The sequence below is a fragment of the Manacus vitellinus genome, unplaced genomic scaffold, assembly GCF_001715985.3.
Source record: "Manacus vitellinus isolate BGI_N305 unplaced genomic scaffold, ASM171598v3 scaffold_4_pilon, whole genome shotgun sequence".
Lineage (NCBI taxonomy): Eukaryota > Metazoa > Chordata > Aves > Passeriformes > Pipridae > Manacus > Manacus vitellinus.
In genome coordinates, this window is record NW_021940604.1 from 41698047 (window position 1) to 41725767 (window position 27721).

The 27721-nt window shown below is 34.8% G+C and overlaps 1 protein-coding gene across 1 annotated transcript in view; it reads left to right on the forward strand.

Moving 5' to 3' along the window:
• Positions 1 to 27721, forward strand: part of EYS (eyes shut homolog) — a 766416-nt gene that overhangs the window by 490691 nt on the left and 248004 nt on the right. The window contains 3 exon segments of the mRNA XM_018077885.2: positions 978 to 1165; positions 2859 to 2950; positions 20672 to 20822. Coding sequence (XP_017933374.2) covers positions 978 to 1165; positions 2859 to 2950; positions 20672 to 20822 — 431 coding nt within the window.

The following is a 27721-nucleotide window of genomic DNA, read 5'->3' on the forward strand; positions in this document are numbered from 1 at the left end:
AAGGGTAAGAGAAAATAGAAGAGAGAGAGAGAGAGAGAGAGAGAGAGAAAGAGAAGGGGAAACAAAGAAAAATAAAAAAAATATAACAAAACAAATTGAAACTAAAAGAAAAGGAGAAAAAAGAAATAGAAAAAAGAAAGGGAGGGAGGGAGGGAAGGAAGGGAATGAGAGGAAGCAAGAAAGAAAAGAAGGAAGGAGAGAAGAAAAAGAAGAGGATAGGAAAGGGAAAGGAAAAGAAAGAAAAGGAGAAGAAGAAAGAGGGGGGAAGAGAGAGAACATAAAAAATAAAGGAGGCCCTTTTAGGTGTAGCTCTCTGTTATCTCTGATGGGCTTGAAGCCATGATTCCACATACCTTTTCCATTTAAATAAGAGCTGCATGTGCCCTTGCAAGGTATAGCACAGGGTGCTGAAGGGTAAGAGATATCTAGATAAATCAAACAGACAAGCTAGATGTAGTCACAATGGATATTTCCAGCTTTCACCCTAGCCCCACATTGTTTGTCTTAGAACAAAATAGTTGACGTATTTGAGATGTCACTTTCATAGTAAGATTGTAGAATATCTTGCTCCCTTTCCATAGCATGTGGTTTCTGTAAAGATTTCTAACCCATTCATTCCTGGATTTAACTTTAATTAAAACACCTAACTTTGAAAAAAAACTGTTCTTGACTTATGTTGAGCCAAAGCTACCAGATATGTACCAAGTGCTATTATCTTCATAGCCTATTCTTTTTTCATGCATTGATCCTAGCTGTCTGCTTAATATAATTTGACCAAACCTTTATGTATAGTTTTATAAACATTTTGTATTTTCTTTGACAGAAGAAAACTAACATCAATTTTCAGATTCGTGTCTGTCTCCTTGACAGAGTAAAAAAATACCTTTTATCTTTGCTACCATTAGCAGAATAAGAAAACTGTGTGAAGAAGAAAAATGTGTTTAAAACCTTATATCTCTCAAAAATTCTATTTACAGATTTTAGTTATGCTCGCTATTATGGCAATTCTTACCTGGAATTTCAAGGCTTACATTTGAACACACAAAACTTCATCCATCTGCAGTTTAAGACCTGTAATCCTCATGGACTCCTCCTAAATATTGAACAGAGCCCAGAAACAATACATTTTTTAATTCGACTTTTCATCAATAATGGTACCTTACAGGTAAGGCCTCTAAGTATCCCACTGAAAGAGAAGTAAATAAAAGTAAGGATTTGTAAAAATTTTAATATTTTTTTCTTACTGTAGAAGATAGTAAATAAATCTACAGAGAATCTTGACATTCTTTAGTATTTTAAGGAAAATAGTTATCAAACACTGTCTGTTGTGGCCAATTCATGGCTAATACAACTGATATGTCCCATAAGAGGTGGGACTTAAGGAAAATCTTATATTGATTATATTTGGAATCTCATACAAAAAGTACATATTAAAACACAACAATAAAGAATGTAGGTTTTGTCTTTCAAAGTGATAATTAAGTTATTGTATTTAATATATGAAGCTTAAACTTACTGAACCTCATGTACAGCTTCATTAAAATTATCATAAGGGAGGCTGTAGAATTGAGTGAAGTGTCATAGGAAAATTTATTCTGTGTCTCTGAGTAGAAACCTTTAACTTCATTTATTACTTAAACCACAGTTCCATATAATATGTCCATGGCTTTCAGGAACAGACTAACTAGGAATACATTTGTTTATAAACTTTAAGGAATAAAATGTGACCATAGTATATCTTTGTCTTTGGCAAAGAATTCCTTCTTTTCTGAGGAAGAGCTAAAACTTGAGCTTTATGAAGAGATAGGCAGATACTAAAGAGGTTATAAAAAGATATTAAAAGAAAAATTACTTTTCTCACATTTTTTCCTGCTAAAAATGTCCAAAAGTTGACCTGTAAATATATCCTTCTTCTGTAAGAACCGTGAAATGACTGTTAGAAAGAGCATATTTGAATTATATTTGCCTTATGTTAAAAAGCATGACCATACTAAATAGATATATAAAGTGAAGATAAACAGAAAAAGAAGAAAATAACATTTTTCTTTATTTCTTTATATTGTGATTTACTGTCTTTTGTTATATTGTGACTATATTTATCCAAAACAAATGAGATTAGTCATGGGCAGGAAGTTATCAAAAGTTTAGAAAATGCTGACAGATTTAAGTCCATCTTACTTGTATTCATGGTAATGTAATGATGAAGAAAAATATTTTTCTAACATATCATAAACACCATAAAATATGAAAGTACTTTAATTGGCACAAATCTATTCAGAGATCCCAGTGTGTCATGTTAAAACTAATTGAATTCACTTAATCATTCACAAAGCTGGCCAATTAAATGTATATTTAAAGTCCAATGAACAAATAGTTCTAAGCTCACAATCAAGTTACAATTACAAGTAGGCAAACCATGAAATCAAGTGCTTGTTCACATTAGTATAGGAAATTAAATGGTGTTCCAAAGTGCTCAAGCCTGCATGCTACATTACGTGTTTGGAAGCGTGAGGAAGCCATAAAATGGTGAGTAAAATTCACCCGTGGCCAATGTTAATTTCAGATGGGTTGCAGATGGTCGATTTCTTTGCAATTCAGAACTACAATATCTGGTCGTACAATACACAAAGATTAAAGCATTTTCATGCAGGCTAGGAAGCATGTATGTGTACTTGCATATTTCTGGTACAAAAGACTTCCTGATCCAGAACTTTTAATGAAACATTAGTTTTCCTTGATACGCATGACATCCTTCAGGTTTTTATGAAACCATCTGCTATTTTAAAACTCAAGTTTCTAAGCCTGCAATTGTTTAATTATTGGAAATAATGTAATTAAAACTTTTTCCCACTCTGCAGTACCAGTTTCTATGTGATGAGGCAGCAGAAGTCAAAAACATCACTACCACTGCTAGAGTGGATGATGGACACCAGTATAATGTGCAAATTAGGTAAGTTTACTGTTGTCTATATTCATAATTGTTTCAAAGATCATATAGATTAAATCTCATTAACTATGAATGATACCTGAACACGTGCAATAAAATCATGTTATGGCAGTGTGGATGACAACAGTCTTGGAAAGAATTTTAAAACTACAGCACAGTTGGACAGTGCTCATCACATCCCTGATGTGCTTAGAGGAAATAAATTTACTCTCATTGAAATCATCTACCATAGCAAACATAAACATTCAGTCAGGGAAGATGCTGTGCAGTATGTCCATGACTTCCATTGCTGTCACTGACTTGCAACTCATAATAGGATTTATTATTCCTGTGAAAGGAAGAATACTTGCAACTGAAGAAGAATAAAATGAAAAGAAAATGAGATAGGTAGTAGGTTCTTTGTACATAGATGTGTCTAATGACCATATATCTGTGCTGAAAGAATCTACAGCCTTGGAAGAGAAATTCTTAGTTTCAATTTATAGGAAAGTTAGGCACCCAGTGAGCTCTTCAGGTGCCTAGTTCCTATTAGGCAGCTTGAAATAGGTCCAAGTCCTCTTGTCCAGCAAGAAGAAATCTAACTGTCTGCTCATCTCTCAGGACTAAATTACTTCTTTAAAAGTTTGTGGAGGAGTACAGGAGGAACAAAAGCCTTTTACTGGAATAAACCATTTATAGCTGTATCTGTCCAAACGTAGTTAAATGAAAAACTTTTGCAGGGCAACAATGGGAAACTAGTGGTGAGTGTATCATTATATTGTACCTTGATGCCTCAGGTATGGCAGTGAGTAGTCAGTGAGACTGACAACACAATTTGTTGCTGCATTTCAGCTATCGTCTCTTTCATAATTTTTTTCCAGCATGGAAACCACACTTAAGCTTCAGACCACGCAGTAACATCACAAATTAATGTAAGGAACAAAAGCCAGTAATTCACTGCACTTGTGCTTGTCACCCAGAAAGGGAATACCATAAACCAAGCCATGCTAATGGAAGCTAAAAGCAAGTGCAAGGTTCTCTCTTACCAGAAAGAAATAGAACACAACTATCTCTATGACACTGATAAAAGCAGTATTCTCTAAAATCTAATAACATGTGCAGTCCTGGTTATAACTCCCTTTCCATGTCAAAATACAGAAGACAGATTTAAAAATTATTTTTAGACAGGAGATATAAATATCATAAGGCATTAAGCAGCTTCTGTATGAATAGCGGCTAAATACTCAAGTACTCTGCAAGTCCATTAAAGAAAACTAAGGGAGAATGCCAAAGTGGAAAAGAAAGTGGATAAGGACTGGAGACATAAAATTTCTAGTTAGTTAACTAGTTTAAATCCCTTAGAATTCAGTTGTTATTCTTTTTTTGTTCATTTTAAGAAAGATTTAAGATCCTGAAGAAAACAAAAGTATGAATACCTGAACCCTCAGCAATGTGGGAGAACTTAAGAAAATCAGCCTTTCCTCTGGTGCTGGAGCATTAGAACTGTCACGTCATGGTCATCCCTCAGAGATCCATTAATTTCCATGGTGCGAGTACACTTATTTTATGCATTTTCTCCCCACTCCATTGAGCAGAAAATAAGTTGAACCTGTAAATCAGGTTAACTGGAAAGAAAAACAAACTAATTTCTTTTTTTTACCTTTCCTTTTGAGCCTAAAAAGGAAAGGAAGAAAGAGCTATCTTCTTTCCTTTGCAGAGAAAATACACTCTTTCAGGACAGCTCAGGCAATGGCCCACACTGATTTTTGCTACTGAAAAAGAAGGAATGCATACCATTTTTGTGATTCAGGTTAATTACTGAGCAATTAATAGTTAATAATTCTATTCACTTTAGAAGACTGGAAGCGGTTTTGGACATTGTTTTAAGATGACATTCTGCAGATGACACCAAGTTGGGAGAGAGTGTTTATCAGCTCAAGGGTAGGAGGACTCTGCAGGGGGATCTGAACAGAGTGGATTGATGGGCCAAGGCTAATTGTATGAGTCTTATGTGAAATAGCTAAGGGAGCTGGAGCTCTTTAGCCAGGAGAAAATGAGGCTGAGAGAAGACCTTATGGCTCTCTACAGCTTCCTGAAAGGAGACTGTAGTGAGGTGAAGGTCAGTCTCTTCCCCCAGCTAACAAGCGGTAGGACAAGAGGAAACAGCCTCGAGTTGCACCAGGGAAGGTTTAGGTTGGATATTAGGAAAAGAAAATATTCACAGGAAGAGTTGTAAAGCATTAGAACAGGCTGCCCAGGGAAGTGGTTGAGTCACCATTCCTGGAGAGATTTAAAAGTCATGTAGACATGACAGTTAGGGACATGGTTTAGTATTGGACTTGGCAGTGCTGGTTCAGTAGTCAGACTTGATGGTCTAAAAGATCTTTTCCAACCTAAACAATTCTGTGATTCTATGATTCCAACATTTAAAACCTTAGTGACACAGATGTCAGAAAGATTTGGAATTGCATCTTACTGTCATCTCCAGCATTTTCACATGTGCTTCAGTTAATTAAAAAGATATATATGTTGTATATATAAAAATGTTACATTTTTTTTCTTTATTGACAGTTACATATACATCGTTGACAATTGGCTTTGATAGAGTCATTCTCAAAATATGTATTACTTGTATAAAGTTAGCATTTAATTTAATTAACCGCAAAGTAATACAGCATAGTAAGACTTTAAATAACTTTGATGGGAAATTACTGTAACTTATTCAGCAACTTTTTAGAGCTTTGAAACATTTACTCCTTTAGGAACTGGTTTTCAGTGAGATAAGTACGTTTTGAACGACAGTATCTGGGAAGTTGGCGAAGGCAAGATGAAAATGTAGGAGATACTGCATATTCTAACAGTGGATGTGCAGAGCGTGGAATTTTCTTTGTTGTGCATATGTTAAGTATTATGAACAGACATCATGGATAATAATAATAAAAAATGTTTTGTAATTTTTTTGAAAGAAAATGCTAATTCCTACTACTTAATGTAATCTTAAATGTTTGGAGCTCTTTTGATGTAGTCCTATGATGGAAAAATTTTTGTCTTTCCAATTCACTAAAAGAAATGCATTTCAGCTACTGAAGATAAGCTATCTTCAAAGAATATACTACCTCTACAATTTCGTACTAAATGAAACAAGTAGACTTAAACGTAGTGAGAGTTGTGTAATACAAGTTGAAATACAGTGAAAATTAGATAGTGATAGTATCTTCCTTTTCTGCTTACAGGGGAACATTTTATTGCTTCCTTTATCCAAAAGAAATAATTACGGGTGTGAATAAAAGAAATGTCACACTTTCTAATGTTTGTAAATAAACATGCATATTACTGTCAGACTGCTTTTTGCAGTTCTCGTAGTTCACCAGAAGAGTCATGCTAAAAGTCATTATGATGGAATATTTTGACTACAAAAATTTAAACACTTTATTAAATTTGGATATAATACAAAGACTGGATTGGCATCAAAATCTGGGATATCTTGGATAATTTGGGATAGGATATAACATTTTGCATCAGATTAATCTAATTTATGGCATTGGCTGCTAAAACCAACACATTGCCAAGGTTTGCCTCAGAGAAGTGCCTGAGAGTTCCATTTTAGATGTAAACTAATATAGTTGTGTACTAGGTCTATTAATGAAAGTCATTGTAGCTGTTTCACTCATATGTCTGACTACCATTTTGATTTTCTTTAAAATGTTACCAGGTAAGTGAAAAATGCAGTGAAAAATGGATATGGGCAATATCCCAGAGGATTTAGATTTGTGCAGGATATTATGAAGGGTAGGAAATTTTAGACTCTCACACTGTAAAGTTATGTGTTTGATTTTGTACTGAACATACAGTTATTTGACTGGCAATGAGGGGGATGTTCTGCCACAATCTTCTCATTCCAACCCTTAACTGCCCTTATTAACTGCTTTAAGATTTATCTTCTTCAATCTTTGTCACAAAACCCAGTTCATAAAATAACATGTATTGCAGAAACTACCCAAACTGCAGCAGCAATATTAGAAATTTGCCTTTTCTTCATCCACTCTTCTACATTTCAGCAGCAATTATCTCAATACTAATAAAAATAGTTTCCTTAATTAAATAAAAAAAATAAATTTTACTTTTAATCTCAAATCACAATTGCCCATTGCTTTAGCAAATCTATCCACTTTTAAATGGGTTATGCAGTAGATGTCATGAACGCAACTTCTTTCTTCAATGTGACTCTGTCCACTTTGAAATTTATTTTTAATAAACTAAGACCATTTGGATTAGAAATCTGGTCTAGGAGTTCCATCAGCCTAGAAACTGACTACAAAATCTGGCAATTGCTTTTTAAAGAGTGCATTATTCCTCTCCTTTAATTCCTGTTGTTTGTAATTTGAGCTTTGCAGTAGTTGCCTACAGAACTTTTGAGGATAGATTTTCTTCCTTTTGAGATGCAAAAGTTTTCTGATTCCTCTAGTAAGGAAAAGATCTTTCCAATCATGCCATAATGCAGCACATGCTCACTCTGGAGAGATTGTATATTGCTTGTTTGTGACAGTTTTTTATGAAGGTCTGAGAAAATCCGTATGGTGCAAAATATGCTGTATTATTATCCTTCAGAACATGCTACAAAGCTCATATTTTCCCTTGGGCTTTCAGGGAGGTAAGATAAGCAGATGATAGATAAAGTGGTTAGCAAAACCTGCAGATGCTTGTTTGGTTTTTTGTTTTGTCTTTGGCTGTTTTTATTTCACTTTCATTGCAAATTCCTGTTTTTATTTTATCGCAAAGGTGCAGAACATTGACTTTCATTGTTAACATACCAGCATATAGGTGAAGAAATCATTCATCTGTTGTGTCATGTACCGTGTAAATGCCATATACTCTTCTTAATGAAAATATACTTAATGGACCATATCCTCAAAAAACAGTGTCAGTCACAAGATATTATTAGCAATGGCTGCTGCTTAATTAGAAAAGTGTATTATATATCAAAAAAATGAGTAAGAAATATATTCTTGATGTAAAATTGCTTCAGGGTCTTTTAATTTTCTGGGCCTCTCCCAAGGAAGGTGTCAATGGATTTGCATCAGCTGCAAGATGTTTGTTGAAATACTTGGGGCATAGCGGGATTAAGCCTGTTTTATATTATTACCCATACAAAAAATTTAGGAAGTTGTTGGATCTCTAAACTGACCATTGACAGGGTCCTCACAAACATGCTTTTTTAGCCATGGATATGATGGTCTTTTTTTCAGTCTCTCCTAAAGTGTGTAGTGTAAAATTAGGGTGAATGAAACACAACACAAGTGTTGAATTATCTCATAATTTCTAATTTTTATATGGTCTGAAACTTCTCCCAGCTCAGTGGAGCTTACTTGGAAAAAGTCCAGTTTATTACAATTAGTCCAATTTATTTATGGTGTATTAACACTGGTAACAAAATTACATTTGTATTTCCTAAATTCCACTGTATCTTGAGTCCTAATTAAGTTATATCTGCTACTTAATATCCAATATACATTTCAGAGAATGCTAAGTCAATGAAAAAAACTGATTTGAGAATACAGTTTTGATATAGAGGTATTTTCATTTAAAATTAATGGAAGTTATGATAATTTTGCAAATATTAATACTGCTGTCAAGACTTGGATTTAAGGTGGAAAATAAGAATGAGTTGATCATGAAGTATCAAGAAAATAGAAGAATTCTTTTATCAGAAGGTTTTGGACAGAGACAAAGAAATTTAACTTAAAATACTTCTGGTAGCTATCACACAGATAAACAGGAAGAAGTGAGGCATATGCCCTGAAAAGGTTATTATGGAATATTTCTGAAAGGGAAAAGATGCTGATTTTGCAATACCAAGGATTTACTTTTGGCACAAGTAGCTCAAAAATGGAAAGCTAATTTCTAGGGGCTGAAGAGTTCTGTTACACAGTGACACTACTACTACTCACTAGCAGAGCATGACAGTGCCAAAGAAAGAGTAATGCTGGATTAAAGCAACAGAATCAAAGGAGGCTCTGATTTATGAACTGTGAGATTGAACTCAAATAAGAATCAAAACACACTAAATAGAGAAAAATTTTGAAATCTTGCTAGTCAAAATATATGTGCTTTCTAGTTCATTCTGCTACCATGTACCATACATTTAGAGAGAATTAAGTAGATTTTAATCCTTTCACAGATAAGTAGAAGGGGAACCAAGCCAATAATATTCCCTCCTCTGACTAATTTTATTTCTTACTTTATCTCATAGACACTTTATAATTTAAATGTACTTTATCTTCCTATTTGGCAGTCAAGTGTTTAAAATAAATGATGGTGCTTCTTAAGAATAAATGTTCAATCAATAACAGTTTTCAGCTCATATTATATTTTTGTCCAACAACCCCATGCAGTGCTACAGGTTTGGGGTGTCTGGAAGGCTGCCCAGAGGAAAAGGAGCTGGGTGTGCTGATCAACAGCCAGCTGAACGTGAGCCAACAGTGTACCCAGGTGGGCAAGAAGGCCACTGGCATCCTGGCTTGTACCAGATATAGTGTGGCCAGCAGGATCAGAACAGCAATTGGTCCCCTCTAATCAGCACTGGTGAGGCTTCACCTCAAATCCTGTGTTCAGTTCTGGGCCCTTCACTGCAAGAAAGATATTGAGGTGCTGGAGCATGTCCAGAGAAGAGCAACAAAGCTGGTGAAGGGTCTGGAGCACAAGTCTTTCAGGAAGTGGCTGAGGGAGCTAGGGTTGTTTAGCCTGTAGAAAAGGAGGCTCAGTCTCTACAACTACCTGAAAGGAGTTCGTAGTCAGCTGGGGTTCAGCCTCTTCTCCCAAGTAACAAGGAAGACTTCCTGAGGTGCCGGTTGATAGAGAACTTCTGTCTTCTTTAAGCTGACTTCCAGCTCAAAGAGCTCAGCAGCCTCAGCAAAGCAGGATGTTAAACGCTGCAGAGCTACTTCTGTGTGGGCCACAAGGGCGGCAGTGTCAGTGTAAAGCAGCTCCCGGACGAGATGGTTTAAGGTCTTAGTATGGGCCTTCAGTCGCCTTAGGTTGAAAAGGCTTCCATCAGTACAATATTGAATGTAGATACCGTCCTGATCCTTGAGGTCTGCAGTGGCCCTTTGGAACATCATGCTGAAGATTGTGAATAGAGTTGGTGCAAGAATGCAACCTTGTTTCACACCATTGGTTATTAGAAAGGGCTCAGAAAGTGCATCACCATATCTGACTTGACCACGCTGATCCTCATGAAGTGAGATGATCATTTTAGGGAAATTGGGAGGACATCCTAAATGTTCCAAAATCTGCCATAGACCTTTTCTGCTCACAGTATTGAAAGCCTTGGTGAGATCAACAAAGGTTACATAGAGACCTTTGTTCTTTTCCCTACACTTCTTTCGCAATTCTCTGAGAACAAATATCATGTCTGTCGTACTCCTGTTGGCTCTGAAACTACATTGGCTTTCAGGTAGAAGTTCTTCTGCTATAGTGGGTATTAGTCTGTTCAAGAGTATTCTTGCCAGGATTTTGCCAGCAATGGAGAGCAGAGTAATACCTCAGTAATTTGAACAGTCTGATTTATCTCCCTTCTTCTTATACAAAGTGATGATGACTGCATCTCGAAGGTCTGATGGTGGTTCATCTAGTTCCCAACAGTGCACCACAAACTCGTGAAAATTTAGCATGGAGTGCTTGGCCCCCATGTTTCCAGACTTCAGGTGGAATTCCATCAACCCCAACTGCCTTGCTGATTTTCACCTGCTGTATGGCCTTAAGAGTTTCTCCTGAAGTGGGGGCAGTATCCAATTCATTCTTCCCTGGTTGCTGTGTAATGCGCTGAATTGCTGAGTCTTGAACTGCACAGCTAGTACTGAAAAGAGTCTGAAAGTGTTCAGACCAATGATTCAGAATGGAGATTTTCTCTGTGTGTAACACCTGACCCTCTGCGCTGAGTAGAGGGCTATGAACTTGGTATGTCGGCCCATATGCTGTTTTCAAGGCCTCACAGAATCCTCTGTGATCACCTATATCTGCACATAATTAAATTTTTCCTGTTAGATTGATCCACCACTTGTTCTGTATGTCACAAAGTTTCTGTTGGAGCTTGCTGCATGCAAGACGAAATGCTGCTTTTCTTACATGACAAGACAGTCGTGCAAAGTGTGCTTGCTTAGCAGTTCTCTTCTTCCTCAACAATTCCTGGATCTCTTGATTGTTTTCATCAAATCAGTCCTTGTTCTTCTTGAAGGAAAACCCTAAGGACTCTTCAGAGGACTGCAGGATGCTATTTTAAATATGTTGCCAAAGTGTTTTAGGAGAGGGATCTATGGAATGATCTTCGAGCCTAGTTTGAAGGTTTGCCTGGGATTTGTCTCTCACTGTAGCTGATTGAAGATCATTAACTAAGAGTCCCCTCCTTGGGATACTGCCCCTTTTAGGTTTGAACTTAAGATTGAAGTTAAGTTTACAGCACACAAGTCGATGATCTGTTTGGCATTCTGCACTAGGCATCACGCGGGTATGATAAACACTGTGAACATCTCTCTGTCGCACCAAGACATAAGCAATGAGGTGCCAATGCTTGGATTTAGGATGCATCCCGGTTGTCTTCAGACTATTTTTCTACTGAAAGGTAGTGTTAGTGATGGTGAGCTGTTGCTCTGCACAGAATTCTAGCAGAAGTCAACCATTATCATTGCAGTTTCCAACACCATGCTTGCCTAAAATTCCTTTCCAGGTTTCAAAATTCTTTCCTACTCTGGCATTGAAATCACCAAGGATAATGATCTTATCATCTGTGGGAACCTTTTGGGTATAAAATTTATTTTTTTTGGCAGGGTCAGCTTGGAGAGTTGGGGCATATATACTAAAGAGGACAATATGTTGCTTGTTGTGTAGTGGAAGATGTAAGGAGACAATGTGGTCAGAATGACCTGTTGGCAGACTTTTGAGTTTAGGAACAACAGAGTTTTTGATCATGAAGCCGACTCCTGAGAGGTGCTTTTCAGTTCTGGGTTTACCTGACCGGTAAACCGGCATGGTGTGTAACCGGCACCACGTTCTCTAAGGCTGCCTTCCTCATGGAGACAAACTCCACTGAGAGCAGCTATGTCGAGGACAAGAAGAAATGGCCTCAAGTTGAACCAGAGGAGGTTTAGTTTGGATATTAGGAAAAATTTCTTCACAGAAACAATTGTTAATCATTGGAAGAGGCTGTCCAGGGAAGTGGTTGAGTCACCATCACTGGAGGTATTTAAAAGATGTTTAGATGTGGCACTTAGGGAAATGATGAACTTTCCAGTATTAGGTAATGGTTTGACTTGATGATCTTAGAGGTCTTTTCCAGCATAAGTGATTCTATTATTCTATGATAATCCTCCCTTTTTAATGAGTTAGGACACTATGGAAATAATGATATTAAGGAAAGTGGTAGGCCATCAATGAATTTATACTTGCCCAGTTTGCTTTGTAAGTAAGCATGGATTTCTGTAGCTGAAGATCATTTTTGTTTATAGAAATAAGTTTAATTTCTGTGTACAGAAATAAGTTTCAAGTACAGTGTATCACTGCAGTAATATTCTATTAATCTTAGATATTTTTAAAAAACTAGTTAGGTTGAATTATTTTTTTTCTGAAAATAGAACATATTAAACTTCAATGGTAGAACTACTTTATCACAATTACGGGTTCTACTATTCTTTGAATTATCTTTATAATGAAAAACAAAATTATATTGTTTTTCTAGATTCAAAAATTGTTAATTCTTTTCCTTACTTGCAATTGCCTTTCTTTGTCTGTCTTCATTAGAAAAAACAAAGAAACAACATGCCCTTTCTTACTGACTGCTGCATATCACTAAATGCCATATCTGTTAGAGATATTGTCTCAACAATTTATGTATTTGCTGGAGGCTTTTCCTCAGGACATGTCCTTAGCTGGTTCTCAATTTGAGAGTATCTAAATTCCGTTCTATCCCATGTGATCTATACCATATCTCCCAACTCTGTTGTTCACATGATTAATTTCACAGAACATTCATAATTTTCTTATCAAAATAACCCCAATTGCTTATTTTTAAACAAAGTAGTAACAACATCAGCTGACTTTTTTAATATGTTTTAAATAATTTTTCCTTATAAAAAATAATAGAATGTAACAGTATCCTATTTCTGTAGGGATTTTGTTTTGAAGAAAGCAGATCTAAAATATATAATACACACAATCCAGTACTTTCTTTTATATACTTAAATGTACTGAGTGCTTTGATTTCCTAATGAAAGTGATTTTAAGAACTCATGTTTTCACATGTGATAACAATGTATTTTATACAATAGATGCATATTAATAAGGAGTAAATATACTAGCTATCAGAAAGGAAGCTTAGTGAAAAAAAAACCAGTATAGGAATTAAAAAATAATTTATAGAATTTCTTTTTCCCTCTGTGGATGAACATGTTACATCATTTGAACACAGCAGCATAAGGCACCATAGGTTACCATTTCTATCTAAGATAAAATGTCTAAAATTTCTTGGGTTTAGAGTTTCAGGCCACAGTTATTTGACCACCAAGGGACCACTGGTTTGCCCTCTTCTATGTTATAAATAACCAATATTTTGTTCAGAAAGACACAAACTTCAATTAAATGAAGCCCTTCTATTTTTAAAATATTTTCCTAAGATACACTTTGGTGTGGTCACCTCTTCCTAAGCCCATAGCAATGGTGGGTAATTTATATGTACAGATCATTCTGTCTGACAAACCCCAGCCAGTACTTCTGTGAAAAGCTGAAAATAAAAGGTGGGTAAAGATTCCCTTCTGCCCCTGCTAACCCTATTTCTCAGGTATGTGACCCTGACTGTAAGAGCAAGCAATGACAGACATCTGAGAGGTGTAATTCACTCTCACCTCAAAGATTTTTTTACCCCCTATATATACTTTCACCACAAAACTCAAGCTCTCTTATTTGAGACAGGTCCCAGAGAATGGAGAAACAAAAATAATTAGCCAGTTCTACACATTGCATCCAGAAGCCCGAAGGCATAAATTTTTATTAAAGTCATCATACTGTGGCAAATGTGAGGCAGCATGAGTATCGAAAAGATGGTGCAAACCATCCTTTTCTCTACTGAAGAAAGAGGGATATGCAGAGAGCAGGACAAGAAGTATAGCTGTCTTGTTTATTCAGACAGTGCTGTGTGAATACTGTTACTTCTACTTAGTAAGAAGGAAGCTGTCTTTCTACTTTATCCCACATGATTCTCTTTCAGTCTGAGTTATCTGTAGGCAGAGAGATTGCACCTCTTCTGAAAGCAAATAAGCTTTGTCTCCCTGAAGGGCAGGCTGGAGCTTGCAAAGAGTCTGCATCAACAGCACAGACTGAGAAAATCCTGGGAAAAAAAAGCAACCTGCCTTCTGTAGGTGGCAAATTCTAAGGGGAGCCTTGTAAGGACATAGAAGGAAGATTTTGTTTGGGACCAACTGTATATAGTAAAGTCAGAGAATACATTTGCTTTCAAGGCTTTCATTAAATCTATCACACTTATTGCTACATTTTCATTATTTAAAAAGTAACTCTTTAAAAATCTGATTATCTTGTGTGCTAAAGAAAGTCTATCTTTAAAGAAGGGGCTCGTTTATGGGTTTTTTTGAGAAATCATTTTAACAAAAGGGGAACAATTCAGAATACCTTCAAAGGGGGACATGGCCTCAGGAGACATGGTTGTTTTTACCATGTTTAAACTGTTTTATTCTCCTTCTTTCTTTTTTTTTCTACTAACTAATGTTGCCAGAGCTTATATAGAGTCCTTTACCTAAACTGCTAGTTAAACCACACCTATAAATGTATAAGAAATGCCAACGAGATGATCCAGGCTCCAGGATATCTGTTGTACATATTCACAGTCCTCCATTAACTTCAGAGTTTCTCTAAAATGTTAGCTTGACACTAGTCTTCTTAAAATGATCAATTTAATTTTTCTTTCAGAAACAAGACTTCTTCAGTAAGGAACTATGGTGTTCTACTGTTGATGATACATGATCACAGCCCTTCTGAACACTATGTATTAAAGATATAAGTTCTGCATTGCCAGACATGGAAGAATACCTTTTGCAATTCTGAAGTCACTACAACAATTACTTTATTCATTCTTTAAGAACTAAGATTTCACAGAGATATTAATATTTCCATATCTTGCAGTGATTTTTCAGAAATTGAGAATAGGGAAAGTGGACTTTCTGCTTACATATCTGTCTCAATATACAAAAGAACTTGCACTGATCAAATCTTCTAATAAAACAAAAGTTTAAAACTTACTGCACTTTTTTGCAGCTAAATAGCATTATTTTATTTTCTATCAAGCATTATTTTATTTTCTATCAATGCAATGTTAAAAAAAACCTTAATGGAAATAAAAAACCATAATGAAATTGAAGCTTAATATGTTGTGCATGTTTTTTAATGTGCATGCTCCACAGAGTGGCTATTTTTCACAAACTTCTTATGAGGCAACAGAGAATAAGCAACTGCCTTTTCCTAACAACATCATTGAATGCACTGGATTTAATTATACTAAATTGATCATAATAACAGTTAATAGCAATTTAATTCCACCAATTAGTTTGATACAAACTGTTATTTTATAGTCTCTTTAAGATAAAAGCTTACTTAGTCATACCACATCTTGAGTACAAATCATATTCTACACATCCTCAGAACTCTGCAATCAAAGGAGATGCTCAGACATTAAAATTTAGCTCCTGAAACAGACAAATCTGTGGTGTATAGTGATATATTCTTGTTCAGATTACTTACCTAAACAAATACTAAAAATATTCCTGTCATAGTTAATTTCTTTTGCTTTCGATCTCAAAAGAGATCATTAGTGTCACTTCTAAGAATGAAAATTTCCTACTTCTGAAACAACTTCTTGCAGGGACAAAACATAAAAACAATAAAGTAGGACTCTAGTAACAAGCAACATACCTAAAACTTTGTTCTATATTATTTTCTAAGGAATATCAAAGGATACCTATGGATACTACAAGTGGGTTCCATATTATATGGTTGCCTTGGCCCCATGTTACAAGTAGAGAAATTATATTAAGGAGCACACAGACAGGATATAGAGATCAGAAATAATGTTGGCCTGCAGAGTTGATGTAAATAGGAATTTCCATCATGTGATTATCTTCTTATTCAACACAGTCTTTCAGTTGCACTATAAATTAGTGTTGCAACTCTAAATCCAACTCTAAACTTTCAAGGGTCTGAATACTTGAATATAGTACTCTCATTTGAGTCAAGCTTTTTGCTAAATGACATTTTATTTACATCTACAGTTTAAATAAGTGCATATTGTTTTCTAAGTTTAATCTTTGTAAGTAGTATTTAAGGTTGGTACGATGAGAGCAGCAAGAAAAGTGAAGCAGGAAACTGCAAAGACAGAAAGGGTCAGAGGCATAGATCACTGTTTTTTCGCTAGCTAAATCTATAGTAGTAAATAAAACTGAAATCTGAAGGCTGTTCTCTGGACCTGAGGCTAACTAGATCCCAGGTCGTGTCTAAAAAAATAACTATGGTAAAATATTTTGTCAACAGGAGTTTGGAATGACTCCTGAATTGCACTAAGAGCAAACCTTTTGAGTTTCAGAATTGGAGGTGATAGCTAACCTTGGTGGCAACTGTAACAGGAAGAGTGATGACTTTGTAAAAATATGGATGATTACATGTCAGGATGTGAACTTATGTTGTGGACCTATTTAGTGTAGTAGTGTAAGTGTAACCTCTGTGAAAAGAAAATGGGGTACTGTATTTATTTATTCCTTAGAATATGAAACAAAGTTTATTTCCTCCTCACTTTGTATTATTAGAGAAATTTACATCATTAGCTTCATTTTTCTTATTTGTTTAGTTAAATTATGTTCTAAGGCCAGACCAAGAAATCAACTTCGGACCCAGTAAATATGAGTCTGCTGTCAGAGGGAATGAGAAAAAATATGTTGTTGGCTCATTAGTTCATCAGCAACATAAAAGTGTGAGTTACCTGATGTCTCAGTAGGGCAGAGTCAGCACCAACAGATCTGCACAGTCTAAAATGGTGCATCTTGCTGCAGAGAGAAAATTTAATGACTGTGAGTGTAACTGGTATTTATTTAGATATTCTATCTAAATAAATCTACTGCAGGTAATAAGAGATTCTGCCTTACTCTGTAAATATTAGTATGGGATTGCAGGAGTTTCTTTGATGAAGAAAGGTGTCTCAGGACTGTAGAATTGTAGGATAATTCAGTGCAGAAAGACTTCAAGAGGTCTCTGGCCCAACCTTGTACTCAAAGCAGGGACAGCCAAAAGCTCAGATGGGGTTGCTCAGGGCTTTATTCAATCATGTTTTGAAAATCTCCAAGGGTGAAACCTGCACAACCTCACTGATTAAAGAGGTCTAGATGTTCCATTCCTGAAGTTGCCTCAAACACCCTTGCAAAGCTATGAAGATTTCAAAACCAGTACTGAGTCAAAATTGATGCCACCTTTTAAAAGCGCATTAAGAAAATGTAAAATAATAATCAAATGTAATGAAAATGTTCTCAGCTTTAATTAAACAATTGTCTTCAATAAAAAAGAGGAACTTCGGAATTATTTCTTTTTTAGAATATGTGATAATAAAAATTCTTTACTTCTGGGCATTCACAACTCATATTTGACATAGATGTTTCCAAATATCTTATTGCTTTTATTTAATTGACTGAATTCTAATATTACATCCTAAATAGTTCTATGGTTATTAGTTAATCGTCTATTATTGTTTAGTATGGTCACATTCAAAGTGAAATTTCTAGAGACAAGTAAGTTTCAGCCTTGTTTCTAGAACAAATTTCCCTTTCCTATTAGAAAAAAACAAGGTCAAGAATTTTTATTCCCAGCAAGACTGCACAGCACGACTGACACTTAATACTTTATCCGAACATCCCCCTTTCCCTCCTGCTCTTCCTCCATTTGTTTTGTTACCTTTTTGCCATTTTATGATAATCTCAAAAATGTCATTTAATCATCACTGAAAAATGTCAGAAAGTAAGGACATTCTGTAAAAGGATTTGGATTTCGTACAGACACTGTCATGTTTAGGTACTGTTATCCAGCAGTTATCAAATTATTGTCTGACCTTTCCATCCTTCTAACCTGCGAGACATTGGGCAATGGATTTAGTACTGTTTAGACAGAATTCATCTTCAGGTTATAATTAATAGACCAATATTTAATCATTACATTTATGTGATTACAAATGAGGAAACTGTGAACTATTACTGCTGGCTTAGACTGAGGCACAATTACTGGTAGCTTACCCAGCAAAAGTGCTTGAGAGTTGCTGTATGCATTTCCACATTTATAATTATGCAAAAAGCTCTATCATCTTACTTGACCTTTAAAGCCCCAATGTACTGATTGTAGGAAAAGTATTCTAAAAGACTGATGGAAATTTCATACAGTGCATATATAACCCAGTGATTGTATCATCAGCAAATGCTAAACAATAAGTTTAAAGTTGTTATTCTAATTTGGCCAGACCTTGCTAGGTTCAATCAAACACAATCAGAGGTGCATGGCTGACATTCTAACAAGCTTAGGGTGAAGGCAGCTAGTGCTTCGAATTGCATTAACTCATTTTCTGACAAATACTGGGTATTAATTTCAAACATTTTTTTTATATAGGCACACAAAAATCCTTTTGGGTATCAATCACATAAGCTATTCAAGACAAGGTAACAAATCTGTCTAAAGCTGATGTGAAAAGAACTACATTTGTAAATAGGGTGTTTGTGTGATAGAAATACATACATGGTCATGTAACCAGTTACAGTGTTAGCACCTCAAAATATGTAGAAGTAATAGTAATTAAAAAAAAATACAGAAAAGAAGATGTTTGAGCAGGTTTACTTCATTTAGCACATCTGTCAATTCGTTACAAAAAAAACGCCTGTCAGTTCCATTCCTGACCCTCTTCCACTCCATCTTAAGTTGCACTAAACCAAGTCTGATTTAAAGTGCTTAAGAAATATTACTATCTTTATATAATGCTTTTATTCAGAATTACAATATCATTTTATCAGGAAGGGAAGAAATTTTAAATATTTGCAAAATCATAATTGTTTCCTTAGAACTCTCACCTCATCTTTCTTCTGTAGAATGAAAATATCCAAGATGTCACACTGGGTTCAAGCCTTAGGAAAACCTGCCAAATCATTGCAAATAGAGCTACAGAGAGTGTATGTGACAGTTACACACATTATCAGCAAACTTCCTTTGTAAACCAATAATGAAAATAATGTGCTGCAGAACCTTGTGTGTATGCTTAGACATACAGCCATCATATAATATCTACAAAATATGTTGGGAAAATATTCCTTTCCTTGATTGCAGTTCTAGATATATTTAGCTCCTCTTTCTCATTCATGTTAGCCATTAATCAGCAAGTTCAAAAAAACTTGCTAGGAGGAAAAAAAATTCCATAAACTGATCCATTAAAAAATTATTTTTTAGTCCACAGAATCAAAACTCTAATTTATTTCTTTACTTAATTTTTATTTTAGCAGCAAAACAAATTTTTTTTTGTTCTTCATCTGAAGTTATTTACCGTAGTATGGATGGGCCATTTTTCTTGCAAAAACATTTATAGGCCTTTCTGTTAAAGAGATAAAACTATTTTGCATAATTTTCTAAAAGTATCTCAAAACAGAATTACAGGGAAAACATAGAGAACTGTTTGCAAATGTTGTTAATGTTAGCTCTCAGTCCTCTCAGTTAAAAAACTATAAAAGACCTTATCAAATAGTATGTGAAAAATCCTTTATATATCATAATCTGACAGAAAATAAGGAAGAAAACTTAATAAGGAAGAAATGCTCTTTTTGTAACTAAGAAGTTTCAGAAGGTAATTTTGCATTGTTAAATACAAACTGAATCATACTTTATGTATAACATTCTACTTAAATTACAGACTGTTGCTGTAATAGAGCTATAGTTTTGGAGTTGTTTTCCTTCTGGTTTTGGAGGGGTTTCCTGGATATGCTATTTTCACTATTTTTATGGTACCTATTTTACAAAGGCACTTGAGTATTTTTAAACATATAGCTGATTGAACTCTGATTTGTTTCATGTAAAGAGAGAAGGATAGACTGAAAGAAATTTCTACATAAGAGACTTGTTTAGTTCTGATATTTCTTCACTGTGCTTTCTTACATGAAGATAAAGTGCTCACTGCCACTTGGTTATTGTAGTGTGAATGACCTTTGCATCATTAAAAATTGAAGGAAACCAAATTGTTTGCTAAGTATCTTCTGTTTATTGTTGAAAATTTATGCCTGTTTTTAAAAGCAACACTTTTAAGAGGGTGTTTGGACGTGAGAGGGAAATGGGAATAGATATATTAATATCAGGGCCTAAAATTACTGCCTTCAGCTTTAGGAATGATGCTTTTGATGATAAGTATTACATATCATAGTATCTTAATAATGGTCTTATTTTTTTATTCATGTCATTATTATGTGTTTTGGTTTTTTTAGCAATTACTCTGCTCAGATTTACAATATGGCTTCATTTTAATGGAAGTTCAAACCCCAAAGACATGCCAACTTACAGCTTCTTTTATGTTTATAGTCTGTAATATAAACCAGCTATGTACTTGATTTTCTTTCCTTGTTGCTTTAGTAACAGCCTAATTAATTTGTCAGATGGTAAAATGTGCCTATTTCTAAATTTACACAGGCAAAGCATAGTACCCTGTGAAGCAGAACTGTCAATCCTGAAGTTATCTTCAAATACAAGTATAACCAGAAATTTCTGGTCCGATTCACATTGGCTTAAAACAGGACCCATATTTGTTGGTGGTTTGCCTCATCGTTACACAACAAAACAGGTATTTTTATTATTGTTGTTTATTTTTATTTAAGAATGGCATGTTGAGTAAGATATAACTGAAGAGATTTAAACCATGCAAAAAATAAAAATTATTTACAGCTTTTTGAGGATTACATGTAAGTGACTACTTGTCAGTGTTTGTATATTTTCCACACATAATGAAATAAACTAAACTGTTAGCACTGAGTTATTGTGGTCTGGGTCTCATTTATCTAAACACTGGTGTTTGGACAGGTGTTACCCCACAACTGTAGCAAATTTAATCTGTGAGGTTTTGTTTTCCCAGTGCACAGTAAAATCATATAGTCAGAGATGGACATATGTAGTCCAATTTTAATTTTTTAAGCCATATTTTGGGTAGGCTTTACTTTGTGACAATTGATTTAACCTTTTTATTTCTGTTCTGTTCTTCAGTAAGTGAGGGTCATCCTATCATTAGGCAAATAGAGTAATTTCAAGTACCAGGAGGTTTTTGATGCTGCTATTATAATGCAGCATTTTTAAATTGCTTTTACCCTATAATAAATTGCACAGTAACCAATGAAGTGGCAAGACTGTGGAAATCCAGATTAGAAGTTCTTGTGAGTAGGTACTTTTAAGACTGTAAAGTATTTAGCCAAAAGTATACTTTTAAATACCACACACTGGCATTAAAAGAACACATCAGCTAGTATTCCTGTTTATACAACTTTCCCCTTAATTCAAATGATCATACACAAACTATCTATTCATCTGCAATATTTTATCCTGATTCCATACGAAATATTATTTACTACAGAAATGTATCTTCAATAAATGTTCTATACTAATAAGATATAAGAAAATCATATTTTCAATGTTTAAATTACCTATCTTCTAGAAGTTAAGAGAAATGTTTTTGGGGGTACCACAAAGAATTTATAGTGAAGGTTTAGAGAATTCAGTCCATGTACAAGTTCAATTCTATGTATTTAGGAGCAGGTAAAGGAGCAATTTGTTTGAGAGTTATAATAATAATATGTATATGAGAATGAATTTTGAGATGAAAAACAGCTCTTCACTAGCTAAAGGTAACATAAAACACAGAAAAATAAATTTACCTTCAGGAAGTTCAAATAGCAATAAGAGACAATGGTTTAAGGGTAATTTACTGCTAAAAAATTTGCCTATATATGTGTTGGATTGTCATATCAACATGGACTTTCTTTCTTTAAGGATGTTGCAGTTCAGTAGATTATTCTATTCTTAATGCAAGATTATTCTATTCTTAATGCAGGTGAGATGCTGTGGTCCATGCTTGTCATCTAAGTTAGGTTATAGATGTAGGACTTGTGCAAGTGCTCAGGCTGGTGATACTTAACCTCTATTACACATAGAGAGGAAAGCATACATTCCTATAACTTTCCCAAAAGGAAAAAATACAGCCTTTACTCTCAGTTACCTCTCTAGTTTTCCACTGAGCTTTTTTACAGGTCATTACTTTCTGTTTGAGATGATCTCAGGCTTTTATTTCACTGTATTTTCTTTGCTTATTTTTTATTTTTGTGTTCATTTTGATCTTAATATCTCATTTTGCTTATTTTTTACTTTTTTGTAGCTTTAAGCAAGTTTTATTTTCCTTGACTTCCCTATCAAAGTCTGTAGGCTCTAAACCACATAAGGTCTATAAAGGCTATATTTTTCCCTTTTTGTTAGGGAATGGAGAACTGTCTGTCCAAGTACACTTTGTGTGAGCTTTTCAATCCCAGTAGGAAACCGCTCCATAAAGCTTCTTTCTCAACATTGTAGACCCAGACAGTCAGGCTTCTACTGTAAAATCTCCATCATCCCTTAAACAGAAAAGGTCTGTTTCTGACCTTCACCCTGCAGTTTGCTTCAAGGGAGATTTCTGCTCCAGCTGAGACTCAGCTTTTTCTAGCAAGTGCTCTGATCACTCTTGGAGTCAAGTTCGATAATGATCCTTATGATAGCCATAGTATCGACCTAATAATACATTGTCTTGTTTTACTGGAGTCCCTTCTCTCACTGGAGTAATTCGCTCTGATGTTGGTTCTTCTACCTTCCGATATTGTGGAAGCTGGAGAGAACAGTTACTTCAGACCCTAACTCCTTCAGTTTCTGACTAAAAGGAACTTCTAGCTGTCAGTACCAAAAACTGTTGACACAGAAGTTCCATATTACTGGTATTGGCTCATGCAACACTATTAATTTCCAGGCTAGATTCCTTTTCCTTTCATTTTGAGTGAATTTTCATATGATCTGTGAAGCCCTCGGGGTAAAATATTGCATCCTCTGAGGATTTCCTATACCTCATTTTCCTAATCAGCTCTAAAGTGTCGGTGCATATTTTTCCTCATATTTCTCTTTTGTTTGTATGTTTATTGTTTGGTATTCCCTAGAGTCAGAGTGCCCTCCAAATGTAAGGCAAGGTGCAACAATCTAATGGTTTCCCTAGCTGCTGCCACAGCTTGGGAAAGCAGTTAGGAGAGTAGAGCCTTAACCTTTAAGGTAGTGATGTATTTGAAATAATACCTGTGATATCTGGCAAAGCAATGCCATAATACCCCAGTAGATTTCCTCACTATACAGAAAATCTCAGACCTCCCAAATCACAAGGCCTAATTGCTGTGGTTGGTGAGGAGAAACAGTAGAGCAAGCCAAAGAACTACTTAAGTAGACCAGACATATAAAGTATTATGGAACCAGATAGGATGCTTACAAGCACACACCGCTGGCTGGTGCTGTCACAAGGCCACTCTCCATTACCTCTGAAAGCCTAGAGCAATCAGAGGATATCCCTGAGGACAGGAAAAAGACAAATGTGATGCCATGTTCATCTTCAAAAAACCAAAGAGGAAGATGAGTAACCATGAGCTGGTCAGGTCAATGGCACAACTCTTTCCTGAAATAAATGTAGAAACAAATGAGGGACAAGCAGATCCTTGGAAACAACCAGCATGGATTTACCAAAGGAAAATCTACCTGACTAGTATGCTTACCTTCCCTGTTGAGCTGACTGACTCTGTGGACAAACAGAGGGTAGTAGATAATCCTTTGTTTCCCAGACTCAACTTCATTCACAACTCGTCTGTCTCCTTCCTCTGAGCAGCGCAGGAGGATGGGGAGTGGGAGTTGTAATCAGCACATAAGAGTTTGTCTCTGCCACTCCATCCTCCTGTTCATCTACAGTTCTTTTATCTTAGATATCCACAGGCCAAAGATGGGAAAAGTATTTGCCTGGATATGAATTCTGAAGTATCTGAAGGTGTGGGTAGAAAAGGTAACAGATACATGCACTGAAACACTTTGGATAAATTCATCCAAGTTCAAGCACTGCAATCTGTTTCGTGCACAGCAGGAAATTGTTTTTATGACTTTGTAAACTGTCCTTTGCAAAGTCTATTGGATTCATCTGATGGTGTAGGATGGCAGAGCTGAACAGTAGGAGGAAAATGAAACTATAAATAGCTGACTGGCAGACATCTTGTTCTGCTGTCTCTACATAGTGAAACCACCCCCCTTCAGTTCTGTGCCAGATTTGTCTATTACTTATTTTTAAATCGTGTCCTATTTTCTGATAAAGAATATGACGAGCATACTTCAGACTTGTCACATCTAATAAACAGGTAAATGTCAAAATCAGCTAAACAGTTAAATAACATCATCTTTCTAAAACATTGGGTTTATGATCACTGGTTTTTAAGACTTAAAATCAACAACAGAGGAATAGAAATAAAATTACACAGAGAAAAAAGACTTTTTCCATCAGAAATTAAAAAAAATTATTTCTGAAATCTCAAGACTTGTTTCAGAATAATTAATTTCATGTTAATTTTAGTATCATTAATTGTTTACAATAGCTTTTTCCTCTGCAGAGAAGATTGGTACACTTAAAGGGAAATTAAAGACTGTTTTCAAATACCTACAGCAGCAGTTGATTGCAGTAATACTGTTATTTCTGCTGCTATAATTGCTTCAGTAATTTATATTTCTAGACTTAATACAATTTTAGTATTGAGAAAGTTGAAATGTCATTATATCTTCATATTCCTTTTCAACACAAGCAGTTCTCTATAATTAAACTTTGCAAGTATTAAAACAGGAAAGTTTCAGAAGGAAAGGAAGCTTCTGTACCAGGAGAACAATCTTCTAAATAAAGATAAAAGATTAAGTGGAATGTATGCAAATATATCTATGGGCATCAGTAGGTTACTGATGGGGAAATGGCAAGAGATAATTGAGGGATATGCTCAGGATCATAGTGTGTTAATGCTGAAACTAAGATGAGATGGAAATCATCATACATCTAAAGACTTCCGGTTAGACTATGAGCCCACAGTAGTCTAGAGGGCATGCATTTTAAATACAAATGTATAAAGTAGACTGTGCATATCTAAGAAAACATGTAGTTTTCCTATGAAACAGAGTGAATGCGATATCACAATCATATGAACTCCCTAGTCTCAAGATATTCTCAGATGTATCCATATGTAGGTAAAATGTTTTATTCATTTTAATAACCAACTGCTAAAACATATAAAAGTATGTTGTTTCTCTTGTAATAACTCATCCACAGTTATTATCAATAATTCAGTGGTATTGAGTGAAGAAATGGACAGTGGGGTTAAAAAATACAGAATCACACCCTTAATTTGGAATAATCTGAAAGGAGTTTGCTACATGTTACAGTTGATGTGCTTCCATAGGCTAAAGCAACAGTAACTGTCTAGTTAGACACAGTTTATGATCCATTTCTCTTGCCAGAGCATCACAAAGCAGTGGGAGAATTTAGTACAATCTGTGCAGTGTTTTAGATTTGATTATCTGGCATTCATCTTATCTGATAAAGCTGGAGCACTGACAGCAGCTTTCACATAATAATTTATAATAATATTATATGCACATGATGCTTTAACACCCTGCCACAGTAGACATTGGATGTGAGGAAATTACAGTGGTCCTGAGATTCCTGGAGAAGCCAACAAAGGAAAGGACATACAATCTGTCATAGGACTTCAAGGAATACTAGACTGTTACATGGCTGCAACTGTTTACTATACTGGTATAAGCAAGAGTGGGTAGTTTAAAGCCTTAGAGGGGCCAGTCCCTGAACCTCTGCAAATTTCCTGTTGATCCACAGCACATCTGAAATTTTCATACTTAATTATTAAGAATTCTATGTTTTGTAAAACCATTTAAATTTTGCAGATTTTTGACAAAATTGTTGCCAGTCAAATTGTCGTATCTGCTCATAGAGTCCTCTAAGTTTAAAAAAAAAGCCTGCTTGAGTTTTCTTAATTTATTTTTTTTAATCAATGTGTACAATGAGATTGTAGACTGGTTATAAGCCTAGTGCAAAACCGAGAGTTATATCTCTTGTAATTTCTCTAATGGTTCCAAAAAACAATTATTTACAGCATCTAAAAATGTAGTCCCTCCAGCATATTTTGTCATGATTTCCTACCAGACTTACGAGTAATTAAACTCTCTTATTACTGTGTTTCTACGTTGCCCCTTCTAACCTTCTCTAGTATTTAACAAGTGCTATCATCACTTTGGTGATATATAATATGGTTATAATAATATATTTTTCTTTCTGCATGAAATTTCAGTGTAAAGTGATTTGTGCCAATTTGTATATATTTATACTGGTGTATTGCCTTTTTTCAGTGTAGCCTACACCTTACATGGTTTTAACTCTTGCATCATAATATCCCAGTGTTTATTTTTCTACCATCAAGATGCTTATCATATTCCTATTGTTTGAACGCTTCTTTTCCTTTTTAGAATTCATATATTTTTCCATAGGCAGTTACTTGTCTTTTGAAAATAAATAATGGTTTAGTGTTGTAAAGGCTACAGATGATGATCTTGGACATTGCAGCATTTGAGATACCAGTTCAGAGGAAAGAGGTATGCACAGAGAGCATTGTAGTGAATAGTGCCACATTCCATTTTGTTTTTTTTTAATTAGATTAACCTATATGCTTATGGTTATATTATTGATTTGTTAATTCTTTTTCTTACAGCTGAGTATGTTCATGTAAGTGTCTTGGAAAATTCATTCTTGATTTATCTACTTGAAACAAGTTTGAATTCTTTCTGAGGATCAATATTAGCACTATGTGATCCTTAAAGCTGAAAAAAACCCAAACAAGAAAAGCTCATACAGACCACCAAAGTCTTGAATTTTGCTAGTTATAGTAAAATCTAAACCTAGACTTTTAATCAAAATGAACTATAAATTTTTCTAGTACATCTAATAAATTCTAAATTTATGGTATTAAAAAGTAGAATGAAAGACATATAAGTAAGTATAAGGACCCCTCAATTCTCTTAATTCAGTTACTAGTACTATTTCTTGAATGCTTCCTGATAAGTCTTTATTGAAAATTTATATTAATTTGGGTGATTTTATTAGTTATAGATTGCTCTTCAAATTTTGTTAGGAAGATATTAAGAGAAGTGTTTCTGACATTTATAATATCAGACTTTTTTATTGTGAAAATATATATTTCTCCAGCTGTATTCTGTGATATTTTTTACTGCTTCCATTTTAAATTTCATTAGAGTTTGTTTAGAGAAGTTAGAATATCATATAAACATATATATGCATGTATTGTTATATTATACAGATAGTAATATTATTAATGCAAATATTGATATTAGTATTATTAAGATGTTTACAAAACTTTTCATTAAAGTTTACTAAAACCATAACAAAATAATCCTAAACCAGAAATCAAGAAATATCCTTCACTGTACACAGATTGGAAAGTATTGCTGGTAAGAAATCAAGATTTTTTTCTCACTGATTATTTTATGCATCAAATTAAAGAGGACACTTAAGTTTACATAAAGTGATATGTTTTGACAAAGCTGTGCTTCACAGAGGTACGAAAATCTCATTATTATCAA